This window comes from Gobius niger (assembly GCF_951799975.1).
Source record: "Gobius niger genome assembly, chromosome: 1".
In the NCBI taxonomy this organism is placed as follows: Eukaryota; Metazoa; Chordata; class Actinopteri; order Gobiiformes; family Gobiidae; genus Gobius; species Gobius niger.
The window spans coordinates 7,410,916-7,433,680 of record NC_136852.1 but is presented as its reverse complement, the minus strand read 5'-3'; the positions used below and the strand labels follow the sequence as shown (position 1 = coordinate 7,433,680).

The 22,765-nt window shown below is 40.6% G+C and overlaps 1 protein-coding gene across 3 annotated transcripts; it reads right to left on the bottom strand.

The window, feature by feature from the left end:
• Positions 1-283: 283 nt before the first annotated feature.
• Positions 284-14,360, bottom strand: nek3 (NIMA related kinase 3). Of its 3 annotated transcripts, none has more exons than XM_079574557.1 (13): positions 14,326-14,360; positions 14,032-14,155; positions 11,908-12,001; positions 11,726-11,823; positions 11,561-11,644; positions 9,017-9,084; positions 8,856-8,942; positions 7,644-7,698; positions 7,303-7,503; positions 4,551-4,677; positions 2,037-2,288; positions 1,048-1,162; positions 284-513 (listed from the first exon to the last, which is right to left on the bottom strand). In XM_079574557.1, the coding sequence occupies exons 2-13, from the start codon at positions 14,146-14,148 to the stop codon at positions 447-449; spliced, it is 1,365 nt and encodes a 454-aa protein (XP_079430683.1). In that variant the 5' UTR covers positions 14,149-14,155; positions 14,326-14,360; the 3' UTR covers positions 284-446. The 3 variants fall into 3 exon arrangements, with proteins under 3 accessions (XP_079430683.1, XP_079430682.1, XP_079430681.1); XM_079574556.1 differs by lacking the exon at positions 14,326-14,360 and adding an exon at positions 14,302-14,315 and having other exon boundaries at positions 2,037-2,280; positions 4,546-4,677; XM_079574555.1 differs by lacking the exon at positions 14,326-14,360 and adding an exon at positions 14,302-14,315.
• Positions 14,361-22,765: the final 8,405 nt, after the last annotated feature.

The following is a 22,765-nucleotide window of genomic DNA, read 5'->3' as shown; positions in this document are numbered from 1 at the left end:
TGAATCACATCTGAAATTGCAGATTACAGACAGATAATGCCTGAAACTTAACAGGATTCTGTATCTAGAACCAATTATTTGTACAAGGAGCTACTTGAAAAAAAGTGTCGAGCTTTTAACACATGTGTTTGCATTTGAGACAGTGATGTAATATTGTGAGTTTGGAAAAAATAGGAATTCCCGTCCCACCCACTGCACAAACTGTTGCCACCCGTCGGCTTCAAGGAGGAGTCGAAATCTGGTTAAAAGCATGAGCTCAACACTTCTTTATTACGAAATTTGATGACAACATAGTGAACGCCATTTTAGAGCATGTAGTGTCTTAAAAAGGCTTTATAAAATACAACTCGCCTCAGTGTAAAAAGTACTGAGGCTCGTTTTAGCATCAAAGAGGAGAGTTCAAGGCAAATGTAAACATGACATTGGCAGGAGGTTGTTTTAGTGCTTTAGTGCTGAGAAAACAGCTTCTCCAGTTCGTCCATCCAGTCGCAGGGGGAGTCTTCCTCAAAGTCCCTGAGAAAACACCAAGGGCAAACTTATTACAACTTCTGTATTCATTTTGTTGTTGATATTTTAAAGAAGCTTGTAACATTTGCATTATTTGGGCTTGAAATGTAGAAATTCATATGTGTGACTTAAACATAAATGATCATATGAATACTGAAGGTCCAAGAACAAATACTTGTGGCAAGTCCAATTTAATGATTTTAAAGCAATTTTAATGACAAAATACAATATTTTTATGATGCAAATGCAATAAAGAAGTGAATATTTCATGTTTAAAGATTTGTAAACATAGCATCAAACGGAGGAATGAGGGAAATTTGGATATTCAAGAGCAAATTGGAGTTAAATTTTGAGTAATAACATTTTTTCCCCAAGAAATTTAGATTCAATGCCAGTTTTATTCCACTTTAATGCTTTTTTTATATTTAAGGCCTTAATTTGCAGGATTTCCAGAGCTCGGACTAAATCAGACCCAAACCAATTGTAGACTAGGATAAAAACGGGACTTTCGGATGTAGAACTTGGGATGGATGAACTCACGTGTCGTCATCGTCAGAGCGCGGCTGCAGACGCTCCTCGTCTGTGTCCTCCTGTGTGGCACCGTCAGTGTCATCCCCCTGCGGGTCAGACAGGGGTCCTGCCAAAGGGTCAGCGCCTGGAAATAACAACAATGTAGATGGTTAAAATATATATGCTGATGGGCTCCTTCCCTCATAGTAAAGAGGCCCCGGGTTCTGATGTGGTTAAGACGGGTCTTTCTTTTGTAACAAGGGACAATAAGGAATACTGTTATCCATACTAATACCAAGAAAACACTATGTTTCCAGGTAATTCAGTCTTCATACTGGTCTAAGGGTAGGGTCATAAGTATTACAATATTATATTAACAATATATACATATGTGTTTGAAGGAACAAATCATTGACTTAGGAAGGGGTAAGTTGACTTTTTTGAGCTTTTTACCATATTGCAATGTTGTTCTGTCATCAAAAACCTATCTGGAGCTGTGTTTTCAGCCACTCACGCACCTTTGAGTAGTCTTTGAATCTGTTCAAAGGGGCTGTTCTTTGCATCGCTGAGGCAGCTCCCAAAAAAGCTCCTCCTCAGGTCCTACGCATCCAGAAAATGCTTTCCTCACCTCTGGATCTCTTGCTAAAGTTAATCCTTTCATCGTGAAGTAAAAACACTTGCTATAGCTTCACTTCATCTACATGAGCCACACGCTTTGTTTCTTCTTTATTGAAAGAGCTGTGCATATCCAGTGGTTTCACTTCCTTGAAAATCAGGAAGTGAAACCACTGGATATTTTGAGCAGTTCTATGAGAAAGTTCTAAATTACTAAATTAAAATGCCCTTCTCATAATCACACACCTGAACACTTAACACACTTCTTAGTCCAGGTGGGGCTCTCATTGCACTACAGAATGGATTGAAAAAATGGTATTACAATGATACAGTATAAACCAAATTGTCGTTAATAACAGTGCAATAGACATCGACATCGCTCATGTTTGGTGTCTGCTCCGCACCTGCCGGGCGTATGATGAAGGTGCTGAAGGCCCTGCACAGAGGAGCCTTCTCCAACGCGCTGAGCAGCCTCTCCGGTGGCCCTCTGTCCCACCTCCTCCTCTGCCCGCTGTCCCCCGGCTCCTCCGAGCGGTCGCTTCCTGCAGACATGAGGCTCGCGTCGGCCAACTTCTGCAGCACTGACTCTGACGGGGCCCACTGCTTTCTGTGGGCGGGCTCGCTGCTCACACTATCGGCGCCTGACCACTCCACACCTGGAAAGAGCATTATTGTAGTGATTCACAGCTGGTGAAGCTTCAGGACAGACTTTTAAGTCATTAAAAAAAGGAATTGAATGATGACAAAACCATTTTTTCCTCTACGAGTTCTGTCGAAACAATAGACACAAGGAACTTTTCACAACGACCGATTGAAAATGGTTCTGAGGCCCATCTGAAGACTCACCTTTTCAAAGTGCCTTTTAACAAGCAATTACTGAGAGACTTCGGATTTAAAAGTGCACTGTTTTTGTGTGTCTTTTTTTTTTTGCAGAGCAGCACTTTTACCAACTGTGATTGTTGTAAAATACTTTATAAATAAATATTTAAAAAAGAGATTGAATTGACGACCTTTTGGGTTGAATAGCACTTATAGAGTACCTTTAACCCTAGCCAATGGTGAGTTTAAGGAATTACTGCAAAAATAGGAATGCCCTAAAGCAGTATTTTCGTAGTCCCTGTGCGGGTAATACAGTACAAGTGTTTATGGGATGATTGGAGGGTCTTTCATCTCCCCCTGGTGTTTCTGGACAGAAAACCATGTTTGCAACTCGACTGCCACCGGTCCGGAGAAAGCAATACACACTAATGGAATCACGAAGAAGAAGCTAACATGCTAACGGGCAAAACTAACTGCGGGCTAACGTCACTTTAAACAGTATTTACAGCCAAGTTTGTGTGAAAAAAAATATTTCCATTGTATAATTGGATGTACAGTAACCCTCTCTCCCTTCGCCTTTCCTGTCAGCGTAGTATTTACTCACCAATTAATAAGTTAAAAAAATCGTAACTTGCTACTACACCTGCAGTTGCGCTTATGGCCTCTAGGGGGAAGAGCTACTTAGTACTGCTTTAAAAGTAGGCAACATAAAACTAAACTTAGTGAAGAAGGAGCTGAGTAGAAAGGCAAAGCTCTCCATTTACCAATTGATCTTGGTTCCTATCTTCATCTATGGTAATAGAGATCTGGGTCATGCCCAAAAGGAAAAAAAGCCTGATCCCATCAGATCTCGGATGCTAAGCAGGGTAGGTTTGGTTGGTACGTGGATGGGAGATCGTGGGGAAACACCAGAAAGCCTGGGTGAATGTAGTGTGTGAGAGGTTAGTGGTGCTCTGAGGGGCCGAACTTACCATTGAGTATATTGTTAATTAATAATGTTTGAAATTGTAAAGTGATTTTGAGCATCTGGAAAAGTGCTACATAAAACTAATACATTATTAAGATTGCGGATACAAGCAGTTGAAATGAGATGAGGACATTCACCTGGGAGGAGCTCGGAGTAGTGCCGCTACTCCTTCACATCGAGGGGAGCAGCTGAGGTAGCTCAGGCATCTCTTTCGGATGCCTCCCCATTGGGAGAAGGTCCTGGGAAAGACCTAGGACATGCTGGAGGGACTATCCTTGAGCTGCCCTGAAAACATCCAAGGATCCCCCCAGAACAGCTGAAGTTTGTGTGGATAGAGAAGTCTAGGCATCTCTGCTCAGACTGCTGCCTATATACTGAATATTAAGTGCAATTGATATATACATATTTTATATGTATATATAATAATAATAATGTATATTTATACTCATATTTTCACTGTTATTTGAAATTTACTTTGTTAAATGTGGCTGTAGTCGGGTTAAGTGCCTGGCCCAGGTGCACAATACTAGTAAACAGCAGAAGGGGAAGTTTGAACTTAGTGAGAAATTAAGCCTAGGCGTTAATTCAACCTGGTAGACTAATTTCAGCATCATCTCCCTCCAGCCAGTGATCGCTTCCGAGAGGGCCACACCTCCACCTCAGCCATCAGCGTAAGAGCTCCGTAGCACCCAATCATCGCCCTCTGTCCGACTCTTTGAGCCCCAGCAATCATGGTTTGTTCGCCTCCCAGCTGTGCTGTGATCCACCTCCACCCCATCTCTCCCTCTTCCTTCCACGGCTTCTCCCTGCAGCATGTTCACGGGTCTTCCATACGACCACCAGTGTCCAGGCTCCAGGGAGACATCCCTAACTCCAAGCTGTTCACACATACATCGGCAGGGGTTCTGATCGCCAAAACTAATATACATGTCAATAAATCTTCCGAATGGCTGCTTTTGTCTGTTGGTTGAAATACTATGTGCTCAGGGGAAATTTGAACTGGGTGTATTTAATCCAATACGCATTTGCTGCCTCTAACGGTCTGAATTCTAAATGAGCTCCTCTATATTGCACTTTCTGAGTAATTCCAACAGGTGCTCCTCTCATTCCATTGTAACAGACTTTACTTTACCTTCAGACGTTTGCATTAAGCTCTTCTCTCCTAGAAACACGGCCACCTTCTCCCCTTCCTCTGGGTTCCATCTCCGGACGCGCCTCCCCTCTCTCCCCTCTCTCCCCCGTCCCGCGCTCCCCGCGGCCTGCAACACATCAAGTCAAACACATACCATCTGAACCAACAGCGGCCTGTCAGAGGTCGGCTTCAGCGCAGGGTCATCGCAGCGGCCCGGGAAGTTGGGAAAGAGTCGAAATTCCGCCGATGACCCCGGGACATGACTGTATGTTGTCCAGATGAACGACCGCATGACATCTCTGCTGCAGCGCGAGGTTTGGAAACCACATTACTTCAAATGGACTTCAGTATTATAATTAAAATGTATTAGCTGGGGGGAAAAAAACAACAGCCCAAAGACACTGTGTGATGAATGCTGAGCTGTTGCCAGGTAAAACAAATCCTTCTAAACTTTCTGAAGATTTTGTATTATTTTGACTTTTATTTAACCAGAAATGTCCCACAGAATTACTTCCCTGTTCTTTTGGTCAGAATATCCTTATATCTTCATATCTTCATAATGTAAAAAAAAAAATAGTGGAGGATGGTTGGAGATAGATGGATGACAGAACATTATTATTTTAATTTTGCAACCCTAAAAATAACTAAAGCAACCAAACCTAACCCGGGAATTTTCAATGTTGGACATTTTCCAAAGGAATTAATGAAATTCATGGGACTTAGCGGGAATATGTGGAAATGAATTGGGAATTAACGGGAGTAAACAGGGATTATAGCAACTGAAGGCTGATTCTTTGCAGACATATATAAACTGAATCACAAGAACTTGATTTGATAGTTCTACACTGATCACAGGAGAGATAAAAAGTCTCAAAGAAGTCACCGTCGCCGTCTGACACAAGGGTTTGCAGTGGATAGTGTTTTAAATACATTATAATACAGAGAAGAGCTTTTTAAAATGGAATAGACTCATTCCATGTTTGTATCCATCTTTCATATATTCATCAAGTGTGTGCAGTATTACATTATATTGTTTTAAAAGTTTATACTTTAGGTCTGTTCTGTTTAATGCAGCTCTGTGTCAGATACAGGCCCCGCCCACTCCTCGTACAGTATTTGTCAGCGTTTATCATGATATGAGTTTGAGAATTTAACCAATCACAGTAAGATAAAACAAAATCCTTATTTAAACTTTGCCATTTGTCCCACCACTTATTAGAAAGAATATTAAGCGGAATGTAAGTTGTGTTTTTCCCTTGGTTGTGGGTGTGACATCACTCAAATGCATGTTTAGGTTACAGGTTTAATAATAAGTAAAATGGTAACATAATTTATGGGTAGCTAAAAGTGTATTCTACAAAACATGCAAAAATATCATGTTTATTTAATCAGTTTTGCCTTTTTAGAAAATCCCCCAAATTTTGGAGCTTAAGGGGGCTAGATACAAGTTGGTCATTTTATGCTCACTACTGCCACCTCAGGTCTTATGCGTAACTGCAACTTCTATATTAAGCTTGTGCATAACGGCACTCTACACATTAGGACATGGCTGGAACACATAGGGGGAGGAAAATACATAATTTTAACATTTTTAAACTCCCTAGTTATTTTGCTTCTTAAGATGTGAAGAAATGTGGTTGATATGTAAAGTTACTACACTAAACTGTCAGGAGGACTGTACTATACTTTCGTTGAATGGTGTGAACTCTTTAGATCTCAATGTGTCTAAAACAAAGGAGTTGATCATTGATTTTAGGCGCAGCAAGGATGCTTGTGGAATGAGCAGTATTCATAATAAAATGTGGACATTGTGGGCTCTTATCGGTACTTGGGCACTATATTTGACTCTCAGCTAAAGTTTGAGTCAAATACAGAAGCGACTATTCAAAAAGATCAACAGAGAATTTATCTTTTGAGGAAGCTCTGTTCTATTAATGTCTGTTACACAATTTTTACAATTCTTTTATTGCCTTTATAGGCTTTTGACATTTTCTTTCATTGGTTAGTTCAAAGGGTTGTCTGTAAAAAACAAGAATGGTCTGCACAACATTGTAAAAAGTTGCTCTAAAATGATAGGAGTCCAGCTGAAGGACTTAAAGGGACTATACAGAGTTTAAAAATTGAAAAATTAAGTATTTCCCTCCACCTACATGTTCTAACAATGTCCTAATGTGTAGAATGAGCCCAGACCTGTTCACCACAACTGCCTCTAAAATCCTGCACTGTCACTCAAAAAAGTGTTAATTCGGTCCGAAGTGCCGTCATGCACGAGCTTAATATACAAGGTGCAGTTACACGTAAGACCTGAGGTGGCAGTAGTGAGTATAAAATGGCTAACTTGTATCTAGCCCCTTTAAGTTCACTCTGGAAAAAGCGAGCTACTAATAAGGGCAAACAAATCATGGAGAGCACATTTCTGTCCTTTGAGTTTCTGTTGATGCCCTCTAGGTGGTGCTATAATGTGCCGCGAGCAACAAAGAATCGTTATCTGTTGTCTTTCACACCTTCAGCTGCTAAACAAGGATGAATCTCATTTAAATCATTAATGTGTCGTCTTAGATCGATAATGGCTCAAGGTTTTTGCTAACTTGCTGACTTATTTTATTTGTATATGTTTGGCCTATTCTTCTATGTATTGTATTTATGAGATGGACGAATATTGGCTGGGAAGCTGCAAATGAACTGCCCTTCGGTAAGAAATAAAGTCTTTTGAATCTGAATCACTGATGTTTGCTGCAGTACTGCCTTTTACCTCCGGGGGCAGATGCGAGCGCAGCAGCTTGGAGACTCGGTGAGAGGTCAGGATGGTCTGAAGCGACGGCCGGTCTTTGGGGTTGGTCTTGAACATGTGCTTGAGCAGATAGTGCACCTCGTAGGGCAGGTGTCGGGGCAGGGGAGGGTACGCGCCCCGGCACACCTTCAGAACGAGGCTTTTCCAGCTGGACGCCTGGAACTGGATGAAAGAGAGGGACGACTGTTGGTTATAACAAGAAAAATATACAGTCGACAGTGAGGAGGCTTTGTTTTAATAATAAGATACAGAAGAGATCGAGACAGTGATTTATTTTGGAAAGTCTGGTAAAGGAGAAGTACCGGGTGTCGGAGGGTGCAGAGCTCGTATAGGACACAGCCCAAGGACCACACATCACTAGGAGAGAAAATAGAAAATACAGATTGCATTACAAGAGGTTTACTAATATCGAAAGAGAGAAAATAAGATTTCCTACTCTTGGTGAATGAATATTATATAATGTATGTTTTTCATATGGGAAGAATGTTAGTTAAGGAGTAACAAAAAAAATCCGACCTTTAACCTCTTAACCCCCACTTGAACCAAGCACATTTTCCCCAGTTTGGCTGTACCCAAATCTAAAGGCGTCTTCAAAAAACTAGCGACATAATAGCGTCAAAGATGAGACAAAAACGAGAATGAAAATGCAACAAAGAGGTGAGAAAAACGCAACGAAAGAGCAACCAAAGAAAAACAGTAGTGACAAAAAAGTGACAAATAATTTACCGAAAAAGCACCAAAAATGCCACGTAAGAGTAACAGAAAAGTGGCAACAAAGTGACAAAAAAGCAATGAAAAGATTTGAAGGTCTTAGCTTTCAAATGAGGTGTTACCTAGATTTGTGTAAAGCTGAACTGGAGCAAATGCACTTGGCTAAGACGGGGGCTAAGAGGGTAAGGCAGTGGTTCCCAATCTTTTTTCCTTTTTTCCTTCCCTCTAGATATACTTGCAGCTGTAGTGGGGCCACGCCCCCGCAGTCCAAAACTATGGCCCCCACAAATGTATCAAAACATGAAAATAAGTGCTAATAAGTATTTATTTCAAACAAACAAAAATGAAATTGGAGTGTTTAATGCACCTGGAGTCATGTTTTATGATTTTTAACCATATAGTTTGCTCCAGGTGGTTGGGAACCAATGCTTTAATGAATGCGGTTTTATACACACAGAAAGTCCCCAAGTTGCATAAAGTCAAACTTTTTCCATATTATGTAATGCATACAGCATGGAGGGCCACAGATCAGTGGTCAGCACGGTCTGATATTCAACTGGGTGCATTTTAGAGAGGTTTAAACCATTCCCTGCACCTTTATTTAGGATTGGAACCTAAATGCCAGCTCTGTCTCACGATAAATTGTAGCTGCTTGAGTTTTAATCGTGTGGAATTATTAAACTTGTGAAAAGCACCATCTTAGGGCCTCCAAAACTTGGTCTGAGAGCCGTATTTTGCCCCCAGGGCCGCACTTTGGGAACCCCAGCTTCGAGTAGTATTAAAATAACCCCACTGTACTGTACCTCTTATTGTTGTAAGGCTGATTGTCCCATATTTCAGGCGCAACATAGTATGGTGTCCCAACGTATGTCTGAGCAAACGCCTTTGGGCTGAAAAAACACAGTTACAAGATCTTCAAAGGGCGAATTTAAATTTTAATTCACAATGGATGTGTAAAAGCGACCTGTTCAGAACGCACGCCGAGCCAAAGTCCCCGAGTTTGATGGTCCCATTTTCAGTAAGGAAAATATTCTGGGTAAAAAAAAGAAAAAGAGAAAATGGTACATTAGTATGCACATCACAAATACAAGCAAACAAGTGCAGAGATATGATTCCCGTCAGCAATTTGGTCAATATTAATTCCAGTCCACAACACTCTTAGAGACAAGATTGAGCAAACATTCATCGAAGCAATAAGCATCAAGATGAATATTGATGTTCTGATGTAGAGAACAAGCTGCTGCTGCTGGACTTTCTACCATCTTCTGTCGAAAACTGAGCAGATCAATTCATACGCGAGTTAAAAAGTGAAATGTTATCATTACTTTGAAGAGTTTGTGGCTTGCAAAATCGAAATGAACTTTCCGCGACGTGTTTAGAGCCAATAAACAAACTGAACTCTACAGACAATCTTAAATATGATGTTCAGTGCGTGTTGAGCACATTCTTCTTTTACTAATAGTGTGAATGTTTATGGGGCTGCACAATATATCATTATGTTAAAGAATCAGCAGCATGTACCAAGGAAGGACTGTGAATAGAAGGAGCCTGTTAGAATTGTCAGGAAACAAGACTTAGAGCAGATTTATGCAGTAGATGGAACAAAAGAGGACATAAAGTAAGTTGGTCTGAAAGAGAAAGGTGTAGAGAGAAAAGCTTAAAGGGACTATACAGAGTTTAAAAATGTTAAATCTATGTATTTTCCTCCTCCTACATGTTCCAGCCATGGCCTATGATTTTCTGACAGAAAAGGGAAAAAACAGAAGAGAAGACTTTTGGGCTAGTTGTTCAACAATACTGAGATCCTCCCACTGCACGGGACTGTAGAGGAGCTGAGCGGCTCTTTCAGTGGCAGACTGAGACACCCTCATGCAAGAAAGAGCGCTTCTACAGGTCCTTCATCCCCACTGCTGTCAGACTGTACAACAAGACTGTAAAGTAACATGCGCAATAACCCCTTTGCAAAACCACGTGCAATAATCAGCGTTACTTATTGACAACCTGCACTAGGACTGTAACTTTGCACTGCCAATGCCAACCTTGATATTCTACTTTTCATAGTCTGTTGTAATGTTTTGTTTTATTTTTTTTCTTTATTGTTCCTGCCCCTTAAGATTTTTGCTTTTACTCATTGTACATAAGACACCTCTTTTACTATTTGCACATTTCCTGTCTGTTTTGCACAACCTGAGCTATCTTATTGAGAGACAAAAGTAACAAGTGAATTTCTCCATTGTGAGATCAATAAAGGATAATCTTATCTCAGGGATCTCCATCCAGTAGCTCCCCAGGCTTTTCTAGGTAGCTCGGCAAAAACTTTCTACATCTCTACACGCTCAAATTTTAGATGCATTTTCTGTTTGTTCTGAACATGCTGAACACGATCTGCAAACAGTTTGGTCAATATTGTATAGTCCATCCATCCATCCATTTTCTTCCGCTTTATCCGGGTCGCGGGGGCAGCAGTCTCAGCAGAGATGCCCAGACTTCCCGGTCCACATACACCTCCTCCAGCTGTTCTGGGGGACCCCGAGGCGACACCAGGCCAGCTCGGAGACATAGTCCCACCAGCGTGTCCTGGGCCATCCACAAGGCCTTGTCCCACTAGGACATGCCTGGAACACCTCCCGCGGGAGGCGACCAGGAGGCATCCAAAACAGATGCCCTAGCCACCTCAGCTGGCTCCTTTCGACGTGAAGGAGCAGCGACTCTACTCCGAGCTCCTCCCGGGTAACTGAGCTCCTCACCCGATCCCGGAGGGTGCGCCCAGCCACCCTGCGAAGGAAACTCATTTCGGCCGCTTGTATTCGCGATCTTGTCCTTACGGTCATTACCCAAATCTCAATATTGTAAAGTATAAGGACTAAACTCAAGTCATTTTTCTTTTAAATACGTTTTACACAAGCGCTTTTGAAGCATAAGTAGCTCTCCGACGTTCTTGTTGTGTAAAAGTAGCTCGCCAGGTGAAAAAGGTTGGAGCCCCCTGTCTCATCTTATCTTATTTAAGGTGGTATAGAACAGGGTAGGCGATGTCAGGCCCAGGAGCCAAAACCTCAAGATGATTTCGAGGAATATTATTACACAAATCATCGATCAAATGCCTGTTAAAGCACAATGGAAATGTGGATAATACTGTAAATTCTATAAAAACTTCTTAGCAGAACATCCATTTTGGCCACATATGAAGTACAACACTGGCTTTTGTAGAAAGTGAGGTTTACTGTGACCCTTGGTTTTGATGATGAAGAAAACTGACCCTCCACCAAGCAAACTTGTCGAACCCTGGTATAGAAATAAAGGTTTAGGTATTGGTATTGGATTAAAACGGTATCAAAAACAGATATCCAAAAACATATCTTTTTCTTTTGATATAAAGTTTTGATTCCTGCTGGATCCAGAAACAGCACAAATGGTTGGTTACTAATAAAAGTATTGTTCAGGTGTTGGTATCGTAAACCAAGAATACAAGTACAAGTATTGAAACAAACACAGCGATATCCAGTCCTACCTTTGACTTGAGGTCCCTGTGCAAAACCCGCTTGTCATGAATATGCTTTGCGCCGGCACACATTTGAGCGAACCACCTTAAAATCTGAAACACAAAGGCCATTTAGAGAAACAAAATGGAGGACGACAGGGATTATAAAACGAGAAACATTTTTGAACTTCATACATCATCAACCGTGAATTGTGCATTTTTCTGCCGCTGTATCCTCTGCAGCAGGTCTCCGCCGCTGCAGTACTCCATCACGATACACAGCAGGCTTTCATCTGAACAAACACAATTTCAGAGTCATTTTTAAGTGCAAAACAATAACCTCTTTAAAGGGTCTTGATTAGATATAAATGCAATACCTTCGAAGGATTCCCTGAAGGCAACAATGTTAGTGTGGCTCATGTTTGACAGCAGCACGGCTTCTCTCCTCGTAATCTCTGATTTGGAGAGGTTCTATTGAAAAAGATACATTTATGCCACATCATGAATAACAAACTATGTGGAGGAAGCATTCAGGTAGGGTATTATCATAGCAATCTAAATACAATATGCTGGCTCGACCCTCGGTACAACATACATATACAGAGGTACATGCCTTGCCTAGTTGTAAACAAGTATTTTCTGTGGTACAAATTATCGTAACAATGTTTTTGCACAATAGAGCCGTACTACAAATCCGTGTGGGCCTAGAAAGCATGAAATGACAACAGGATAAAATAAAGAATAATACAATAAATGTAGCAAGATGTCCAGATATTTTCATCACAAGTAAAAAAGTTCATATAAATTAAAGGAAGGGACTAATACACTGAAACTTCCAGTGACACAGTTTGAAAGAGCTGTTTCAATAAGCTTCTACAACGTCAAAAGATCAAGTGTTTATTTTTGAGGAAGATCTTGTATTGATGATGGGAGAGTGTGATCACAGTGCAGAGCCTTCTCCAGCACATGCCACAGATTCTCCCTGGGGTTAAAGGGATATTTTAGGATTTTTGACATCGGGCCTCATTTCCTAGTTATCCATTTATTTTTTGTAATTCATGCAGTTCTTATATTTGAAGAGTTTCGTGGCGCAAGGCTAATGCAAGGCTAGTGAATTTCTATGGTATCAGCTAGCCTGCACTAAAACAGTCAGACCCGCTCCACAGTGCACCTGAGGCAAATAACTTATAACGTCAGACTAACCATATAAATGTCTGTGTCGATAGAATAATTTTAACCATTTTGCATTTAAAAGAACTTATATTTGAGCAGCATCAGCTTCGTGGTTGTATAAGCTACGCAGCGGCGGAGTGATCTGCTAGAAAATAGTCCCTCAAAATGCGATCATTCATGTGATGCAAGGTCAGTTATATTCCAAAAATTATTCTATGGACACAGACATTTATATGGTCAGTCTGGCGTTATAAGTGATTTGCCTCAGGTGCTCTGTGGAGCGGGTCAGACTGTTTTTAATGCAGGCTAGCTGATACCATAGAAATGCACTAGCCTTGCATTAGCCTTGCGCCACGAAACTCTTCAAATATAAGAACTGCATTAATTACAAAAAATAAATGGATAACTAGGAAATGAGGCCCTATGTCAAAAATCCTGAAATATCCCTTTAAGATCTGGACTCTGTGGCCAATCCATGTGTGAAAATTATGCCTCACGCTCCCTGAAACACTCTTTCACAATTTGACCTGGATGAATTCTGTCGTCTAAGAATATGCCCATGCCATCGGGGAAGAAGAAATCCACTGATGGAATAACCTGGTCATTCAGGATGTTCATCTGATCTCGTTCTTTGGACTCTCATTCTTTGACTCATGAACAAAAACAAGACCTAATATCCTCGGCACAGACTCATGGATGTAATCTGCCCTGTTGCACTGTGTGTTGTGGCCACACTTAGATGCGCCACTTAATATCACTTTATACACCTACACATCTGTAAATATAATCCCACTGTGGTTCTACGTCAATTGTTGTCATCTCACCATATTTAACTTTTTATTTTTTATCCTATTTATTTAATATTCTTATGCATGGCCCCTAAAGCCTTTTAGTTTAAAGTTGTATAGCTTATTTTTAACTAAATTCTATGATATATGTTTTATGTTGCATGCCTGCACCGAGAAAAATTCCTAGTTTGTGAACCTGTTCTCAAACAATGACAATAAAAACTATTCTGATTCTCTAAGTGTTGCTGAACCTAGATCTGAGCAGTAAGTTCAATCCATGTGTTGACTTGTATTATTGATCAGGCAGTGTAATATTTAAATCAAATGTGAAAGGAACAAGACCAAATCTGTCCATGTGGGAGAAGCTTCATGAAACAGTGCAATGTAATTAAATGTGTGTTACAAAAATATCATCGTAATGTTGACTAAATGAAATTACATACATGAAATCTTCTCTACTGAAACTAGGAAAAATTAAATTGACAAAATGTCGACTAAAACTAAACTACATCTAAATTGAAATATCCCGCATTTTAATACCTTTGGCAGCTGGATCTCCTTGAGGACATAATTCTGCTCGCTGTTTTTACACCGGACCAGCAAGGCACGACCAAAAGAGCCTTCACCGATTGTTCTTACGAGTGAATATTTCTCCATGGAACTCCTAAAAAACAAAGAAAAGGCACAAAACAATGAGCATTTCCACTACAAGCGCAAGACTGAACCCCTTAGACTCATCAAATGTATCTATTTCCCCCACATAAAACACCAAAAGGTTTGAATTTCATTTAAAAAGCTCAAATCCATCACCTTTTCATTTCTATGATCGCCTACCTTTGTCGCGCGGTTTGTTTTGGTCACTACTTCCGTGTTTTTGTGTGACGTACGCGGCGTGGAGTGGACGTCTTTGCAGTCAGCCGACGCTAGATGGCGACAGAGAGCTGTTTTTTTTTTTTTTAGGTTTTTGATGTTCGATAACTTTACAAACCTCACAAACACGTGGAGGATGACAGTTATTTACCGTTAAAAGTTACATCAATAGACAGGAGAAGGTTTTATTTAAATCAATGTTGTTTAATATGAGTTTTCAGCGTGTGTAACGTTTTCTCCGGCACGTGAGTACTAATTTATTATCTTCAACGTCCACGTGTCTTCCTTTTTTTCTCGCTGTTTCTGCCTTTGTTGTTAATTTATATATACTAAACTAATAGTATTTATAGAAGGGTTGTAAATTTTCTACAGTCTATGGTTGTAACAGAATCTTTAAAAACGAAAAAAGGAGATAAAAACCTGCTTACGTCGTCGTTTTTGTCATGCGCGTTGACGTCACGATTTAGAGCCCGGATAGCTCAGTCGGTAGAGCATCAGACTTTTAATCTGAGGGTCCAGGGTTCAAGTCCCTGTTCGGGCGAAGTAATTTTTAAAAATTACAAAGCAAGTTTAAGTGATTAAGAAGGAAAGTATGTGTGTATCCCTAGATTTTGAGAAGTCTATATAAAGTAGTAGTAGTAAGAAGAACTAATGTAAGTAGAACGTGGTCCTTGTGTGTGGGCCAGTGCAGGCAATCTATTGTTTAGAGAGAAAATGTGCCCAAGATAGAACACATTTACCTCTGCTTTACCCTCTTCCCTGCCACCTCCCTGGTCAGGGTTGTAGGGTTGGGGTTAGGGGGTTAGGTCAGGGGTTCCCAATTTTTTTTGACTGGGACCCCAAAAATGTACATGTAGACAACTCGGGATTGTATGGTATGAAGTTATTGCGTTGTATGCTACTTAAAGGAAGAAAAAACATTTTAATATCTAGTTAATATATATTTAAACAGTTTGTTTTAGATGCCTGATTTTTTTTATTGCAAACAATGAAAGGGGAAGCCACTAAATTTAAATGTTAGCTGTGCTCCAAACTCATTGGTAACTTTCTTATATATTTGTAGCATCCACTTTCTTTACAGGAACACATTTATAGGCACATTTCAGCTTTCAACTTGCAGGGTCACTTTTCAGGGTCACATTCTCAAAAATTCTGGAAAATGAGCCCGAAGGTTCATACAATTGATACAAATGTTTTGTAATTTGATCCACACTGTTTCCCCCCACAAACGTTTGACTTTACAATATACAAAAGGAGGACAAAATAAATGTCATTCCATTTCTAGAAGTAAAATCAGGTATAGCTCCTTTAAGCATTTGAATGGTTTTCACAAATTATATACTGTTATACACTCAAAAATATACTTAAAATTAGTAGCCATTTTCTTTTCATTACATCTTGAAATCATCTGGGGGACCCCCATCCAAAGCCTCGCGACCCTCCAAGGTGTCCCGACCTCCACTTTGGGAACCACTGGATTAGGTAGCCCCAATCAGGGTTATGATTAAGGTTCGGCAAATATGATGTAAGCTGTGGTTCACTCACACAGATCTCACACATATTTTCAGTAACTAGAAGGTCTTGGCTTTCAAATGAGGTAATCACAGTGACATAAAGGGTGTAAGCTCTCCAGTCAATACACTTTGAGAATTGAATATAAATAATTTTGAACCCTAACCCATAAGGTGGCAGATAACATGTAGCCGACTGTAGTATGTCATGCTTGAATCCGTTGCAAATGTAAATGACTGAATGTGTGAACATGGTAATGCCTGACTTTCATCTTTGCATAATAATCTGCTTTGTGGACGATAACAAATAACTCACATATTGTAAGCCAATATAAATAGCCGCGATAATCAAATTTGGCCTGAATGCAAAGTAAGGAGGAATATGTTAGATATTAGTGCAGTCAACGATGCAGCCACTAAAGTGAATATGATTAGGTCATTGTAACATGAACAAATAAACATCATTTTAATAAGTATGTGGATGACATTGTACTGTATATTGTCTCGAGCATAAACAAAAAGTCGCCTCGCAGTGTATCTGAATTCTTCCTGCTTGATTATTCCCACCTTTCCGCCTGAAAGCTGAAATGAAATAGCCCAATTGTGGGAGATTTCTGCTGGATAATGGTCTTGAGGATGTTTTATGGAGTATAGCACTTTATCCTTAGAGCCATTAATTTCTCAATAATATAAATTCAGAGCTAAAGTTTTACGCGAACATTACTTTTTGCTGCTAAATCGCTTCAGGTTTCGTTGGTTCTGCACATTTACTTTAGGAAAAAGCAGAAATGTAATGGGCTCTGCAACTTGTCCCGGATACTTTAAGATGTTTTATATTTCAGTGGTTCTCAAAGTGCGGGTCACGGGACACAGAAGAGGGAGTCGTGAGCTGATTTTGAGACTTTTTACATTTATGACTTCTAATTTTATGTATTTTCAGCACATTTAAGTGAAATTAAAGGGGCTAGATGCAAGTTGGCCATTTTATACTCACTACTGCCACCTCAGGTCATACGTGTAACTGCAGCTTCTATATTAAGCTCGTGCATGACGGCACTTCGGACCCGAATTAACACCTTTTTGAGTGACAGTGCAGGATTTTAGAGGCAGTTGTGGTGAACAGGACTGAGGACATGGCTGAAACATGTAGGGGGAGGAAAATACATCATTTTAACATTTTTAAACTCTGTATAGTCCCTTTAACACTGACTGTGTAAAAACAAATGATGTGCTGAGCTGTTTGTTTCTGACCTTGTGGGTCGTTGAACCCTTCTCAGTGGGTCACTAGGCTTTTCCAGGCACCAATACTTTCAATATTTATCTACACTAACACTAACTGAGTCGATTAAAGTTACTGCTTAACCCATGCCTTAACCAAGTGCACTTTCTCCGGTTCGGCTTCACCTAAATCTAAATCTTCTTGGGAAAAAACGGCGACAAAAAAGAGATGTAAATGAGGATGAAAATGCAGCAAAAATAAAAGTGTCTACAAAAAAAAGCAACAAAAATATGATGAAAAAGTGATGAGTTTTCAGTTCAGTTTTGTAGGTCTTAGCTTTCAAATACACTGTAATTACACTGTATGGCTGCAAGCCCCAGTCGAGAAGCTTTTAGATTTATTTGTGTAAAGCTGGACTTGAGGAAATGTGTTCGATTAAGGCGAGAGTTAAGAGGTTTATCATTATTTCCGCTTTTCAGGCTTTTCATTTGTGGAGTAAATACAGTATTTAACATTATACAGTATATAGTAAATAACTAAGTAAGTAAGTAAGTAAGTAAGTAAGTAAGTAAGTAAAGTAAGTAAGTAAGTAAGTAAGTAAGTAAGTAAGTAAGCATGTAAGTAAGTAAGTAAGTAAGTAAGTAAGTAAGTAAGTAAGTAAGCATGTAAGTAAGTAAGTAAGTAAGTAAGTAAGTAAGTAAGTAAGTAAGTAAGTAAGTAAGTAAGCATGTAAGTAAGTAAGTAAGTAAGTAAGTAAGTAAGTAAGTAAGTAAGTAAGTAAGCATGTAAGTAAGTAAGTAAGTAAGTAAGTAAGTAAGTAAGCATGTAAGTAAGTAAGTAAGTAAGTAAGTAAGTAAGTAAGTAAGTAAGTGCTGAGCTGACCATGACCTTGGAGATCGGGGAAACTATAGCACCCGGAAGAAACCTTGATGTCTGCCCTCTGTCTCCTCTGATCCTCTGAAACGGTGCAGCACCTCCTGGGTTTGTCCCTGTTCCAGAGCGTGGTGTCCTGCACTGGTCAGCTCCTCCTTCCTCTTCCTCCTGCAGTTCCCTCCGCTCCACAACAGTCTTTCACCATCTCTTCGTTTGTCCCTTCCTTGTTTCCTGTAGCTCCTCTTGTGACGCCTCCAAATGCTGCAATAAGTTGAGAACCACTGCTATGGTGTTTAGGGAGCTCAGTTCAGTGTGAAGATTAACCACTGGTATTACTTTTTGTTTTGTATTTGTATTTGTATTGCAGAAGTTGAGAGATCTGAACAACTTTACATATGCTCTGTGCTTTGTGCTCGCTGTTTGCTTCATGGCACTGGACCAAAGTTCTTTGCTCTGTGCTTGTCCCGCCCATTTCCTGAGTGCAGCAAACCTGAGCGACAGAGCCCGGATAGCTCAGTCGGTAGAGCATCAGACTTTTAATCTGAGGGTCCAGGGTTCAAGTCCCTGTTCGGGCGATAAGAGTTTTCGAAATTAAAACAGTTAATCCAAGTACAGCGGCTTTATGTCTATACCATTTGCACACGCAGCCACTGGAAAATAGAATATTACACAAGACTGCTCAAAGGTCACTGAGTGGATTGGAGAAAAGGGGCTACATTTTTCACTTGCTGCTCTTTATATACGTTGTTTTCTTTCTTGCACAACATAAGCTGTTCCTAGAAGCTTTCCATTTGGCGGTACTGTAAGTGTATGATAGCAGGTAAGCCCCCTCATTCAGGTGTAGTGTCCCGTGAGCCATAGACTGACACCAAAATGAGTAAATGTGTGTTAAAGTTTGAGGGAACCAAAATCACAAAGAGTACGGCGTCGATGGAGAGTGTCCTGAACTTCCCTTTGCAGACTCATAAACTTTTTGACTCGATTTAAATCAAGTGTAGACGTGGACGACTTGACCAAACAAGCCGTAAAGTTGTCGTCCTCTCCCGTGAGTGTGGGCTGCAGAACGCTGACGGGAGCCGTCTTTGTCGGTAATGAAGCATTTATCATTCAGCCGCCGTGACAGAGTTTGTTAGTTTGCATCGGAAAGTGACAGATGACAGACGGCGAGCAGCTGTGGCCCCGCTAAACGCTCAAAGTGAATGGCATTAAACTTCTCCAGTGATTAGAGTCTAGACTTCCCATTCGCTCCCTGGTGGGCGTCTCTGTTGATCAATCGAAGCTTTGGAAATCGAATCCTTGTTTGTGACGTTACCAAATAAGTGCTTTGACCAAATGTTCCAGCTCTGTAAACTGAGACTAAGGGCCAGATCTTGTGGCGGTGCATGGGGCGGCGCAGGCTCTTGGCGAATTATTTTCCAAGTGGCGGCGCTATATGTGCCATTCGCCTCCGCCACCTGTGAGGGGGCGTCACAAGAGGAGGTGACTGCACTGATGGAAACACGGCTGACATTCACTTCCTCGTTTACATTGCGCTGTCTTGCGTTCTTTCTTAAGCCTTAGGCTCTCACAGGTCAAACTAAAAACTTTATTTACCCCATCGTGAGCTAAACGATGTTCACGTCTCGAGAGAAAAAGAGCTACAGCGTCCGCTGTGGCGCGGATCGGCCCGTGCTTGGCGTGAACGCGAAGCAAAACAAAAGCACATGTTCACCCCACACAACCACAGAACTACTGTCCTGGACGCGGAGTCGATCTGGTTGGAGGAAAATGTGTGTGTCTCCACCCACTTAAATGCGCTAAGTCTGGAGTGGCAAGATCACAAAGTGCGCTCCTACTGAGCGCAAACTGTCACGCTATCGTCTCGCTATCGATGCACAAGATCGGGCCCTAGGTTTTATTTAGTTTATTGCTGTTCCCACATTTGAAACATACCTAGAGTTTTATGCTTCTTCGTTTATGCTGGTTGGAGTAATCCTGTTTGCTGTGGTCCTCTTTATAAGTACTTTCATATGAATTTCCTGGAATTCAAATAGATAGAATCTGTAAATGTCTTCCCCAAGTGTAAACACTGTTTACAAGCTAAGATAGTGGTTTATTGACTCTATTGATTTGTTCGTTCACTAAATATGTAGACTTGTGTACTGTTTTTGTGGATGTTTGATTCTCCCTGCCAGCAGAGGGCACTCCAACCAAACTTTGAGCGGTCTAAAGTCTCTTTTCCATATGCTGAAATAATTATAAGTTATGTTAAACATCAATGGGCAAAATCGTCCAAAATTGACTTTTTGCAACCATGTCCTGATCAAATATATATATATATATATATTTTTTTTTTATTAAAAGCACAGCTGGAATTGAGTTTTGTTTCATTCACACATGCATGTTCAGACTGTCTCGTTCTTCTGCACATACAACGCCAACTGACGTGCCTTTTACTGAATGGCAAACCTAGAAGAGGTGGTTGACATTAAGTAAAGGTTAGCGTGCAACATGCCTCAGTGTGTTTAAAGGAATAGGCCACCGTTTTTACATACTGAGATATGTTCTTATCTTAGCTTTGACGAGTTCTTTAGGACCTGTCTGATCTTCACCCGTGCCTTCAATCTCGTAAACACAGCGCAGACGGCGTTAGTATTTAGCCTCTCCCCCTCTCCTCTATAGCTCCAAAACAGGTCAAGATAGAAGCTACCAAGCTTAGATAAAAGGGGGAACTATATTGTAAGGCGTAATAATACCAGGAGTAGTTCGAAATCCGCGCAGTAATCGTCACTTTACTGTGCGAATGCCAAATTACTCCTGATATTATTACGCCTTACAATATAGTTCCCCCTTTTATCCGCTTAGAAAATCCACATTGTTTAATTTTGTGTAATTATACTTCGTAGTTTAACACTTCAAGTAACCATATTTAAATAGAGAAAATGTGGAAGAGCTTGGTAGCTTCTATCTTGACCTGTTTTGGAGCTATAGAGGAGAGAGGGAGAGGCTAAATGCTAACGCCGTCTGCGCTGTGTTTACGTGACTGAAGGCACGGGTGAAGATCAGACAGGTCCTAAAGAACTCGTCAAAGCTAAGATAAGAACATATCTCAGTATGTAAAAACGGTGGCCTATTCCTTTAAAGCCCTGCCACTGGTTTGACGGTAGTTATCGTTGACAATTCTTTAAATTTGAGTCGCTTATCAAAGGGCAACAGTGCGCCCTCTGCTAACTTACAGTACATCAAACACAGTCTGCAATACTGACGGTGTTTTCCAGACACATTCATTATTTTAAGTTACGATACCAGATTATCAAGGTCATAGCATCCTCAAGCAGTTTAAAAAGCCAGAATAAAGCACAAGGCACAGATCAGAAAAAAACCCTCTAAAGGACGTCTTTTTGAAAGTGTTTGAAAGTTTTATGGTGAAGGTTATTAATCTCCTTTAATGTCTATAATCTCTGGCCGGTCTGTTTCTAAGAGCAGCTTAGGTTTTATCAAAAGCACTCTTAACAGGAAACGGGAGAAGGTGAAGAGTTGATCGATGGCTCATTAAAAACATATGATACGCTGTGAGATAATGCCCCGATGTGATTAAACGGAGGTGAATCAGATTAGGACGGCTGCGTTAAATGGTCAGGAGTGAGTCTTGAAAACCAGGAAATGATTGTGAATGTGACTGTGCTGATAACAGGACAATAGGAGAAATACGACTATTATCTTTAATGGTAGAATCTGGTGTAGCTTCTGTGGAGGCAGGTTATCTTTATGAAGACGAGACTTTGACGTGAGGCTTATGCTTGAGGGAACATGTTTTTTTGTAGATAAAGTAACAATATACAAATCCTATGATGTAGTTTAACCGCGGATTAAACTTGCCATTTTAACATGACATTCTAGGGATGCTTATGGGATTCTAGAAATGACACTTTCCACCAATAACGCCCCCAGAACGTGCAGTCTTTTTATTCTATTTCATCATTTTATCATTATTTCATCATGAAAGGCCCACTTAGATTTCAAAATCACTTTAACAAGCATGTCCAGGCCCAAGAGCGGACATACACAGACATGGGCAGAACATGCAAACTCCACATAAAAAAGGCTTTGAAATCGAACCTGTGACCTTCCTGTCGTGAGGTGAGAGCACTTAAAGACGTATTGTTTTAATTAGGACAAATCCTGTGGGCTGCGATGAAAATAGTTCATTGTACGATTGCGATGTCGTCACGTCCGGGGGCTGTGCGAGGCAATGTGATGTTTGAAATAATGAATAAAGCTCTAATTATACATGGGTTTATAAAGCACTTTTCTGGACACTCTAAGGAGGTCATTTATCAAGACAGGCACTATATAGCAAGTGTGATCTGAAATAAGGATAGCTATTTTGTGGGAATGTTGCACCAAGTTTACCTTTTGAATTTGCCTCTATGGCCCCACGTGACGTCTGGACAGTCAGACGCTGGACTTCCTGTGGCCGATCGTTTACATTCACCATTAGCAGGTCCCACACAAATAAAGAGATAGCTCAGGATTTGGTTAAAGGAATCGGCCACCATTTTTACACGAGTTCATTTGTACCTGGTCTGGTTTTCATGCGTGCCCTCAGTCACGTAAACACTCCTCCTCTCCTCTATAGCTCCAAAATGAGTTGACAATAGAAGCTACCAAGCTCCTTCACGTTTCCCCTATTTAAATATGCCGATTTTCTAAGCGGATAAAAAGGGGAACTATATTGTAAGGCGTAATAATACAAGGAGTAGTTCGACATCCGCACAGTAAAATGAAGATATTCATGTCTCAGTTTGTAAAAACGGTGGCC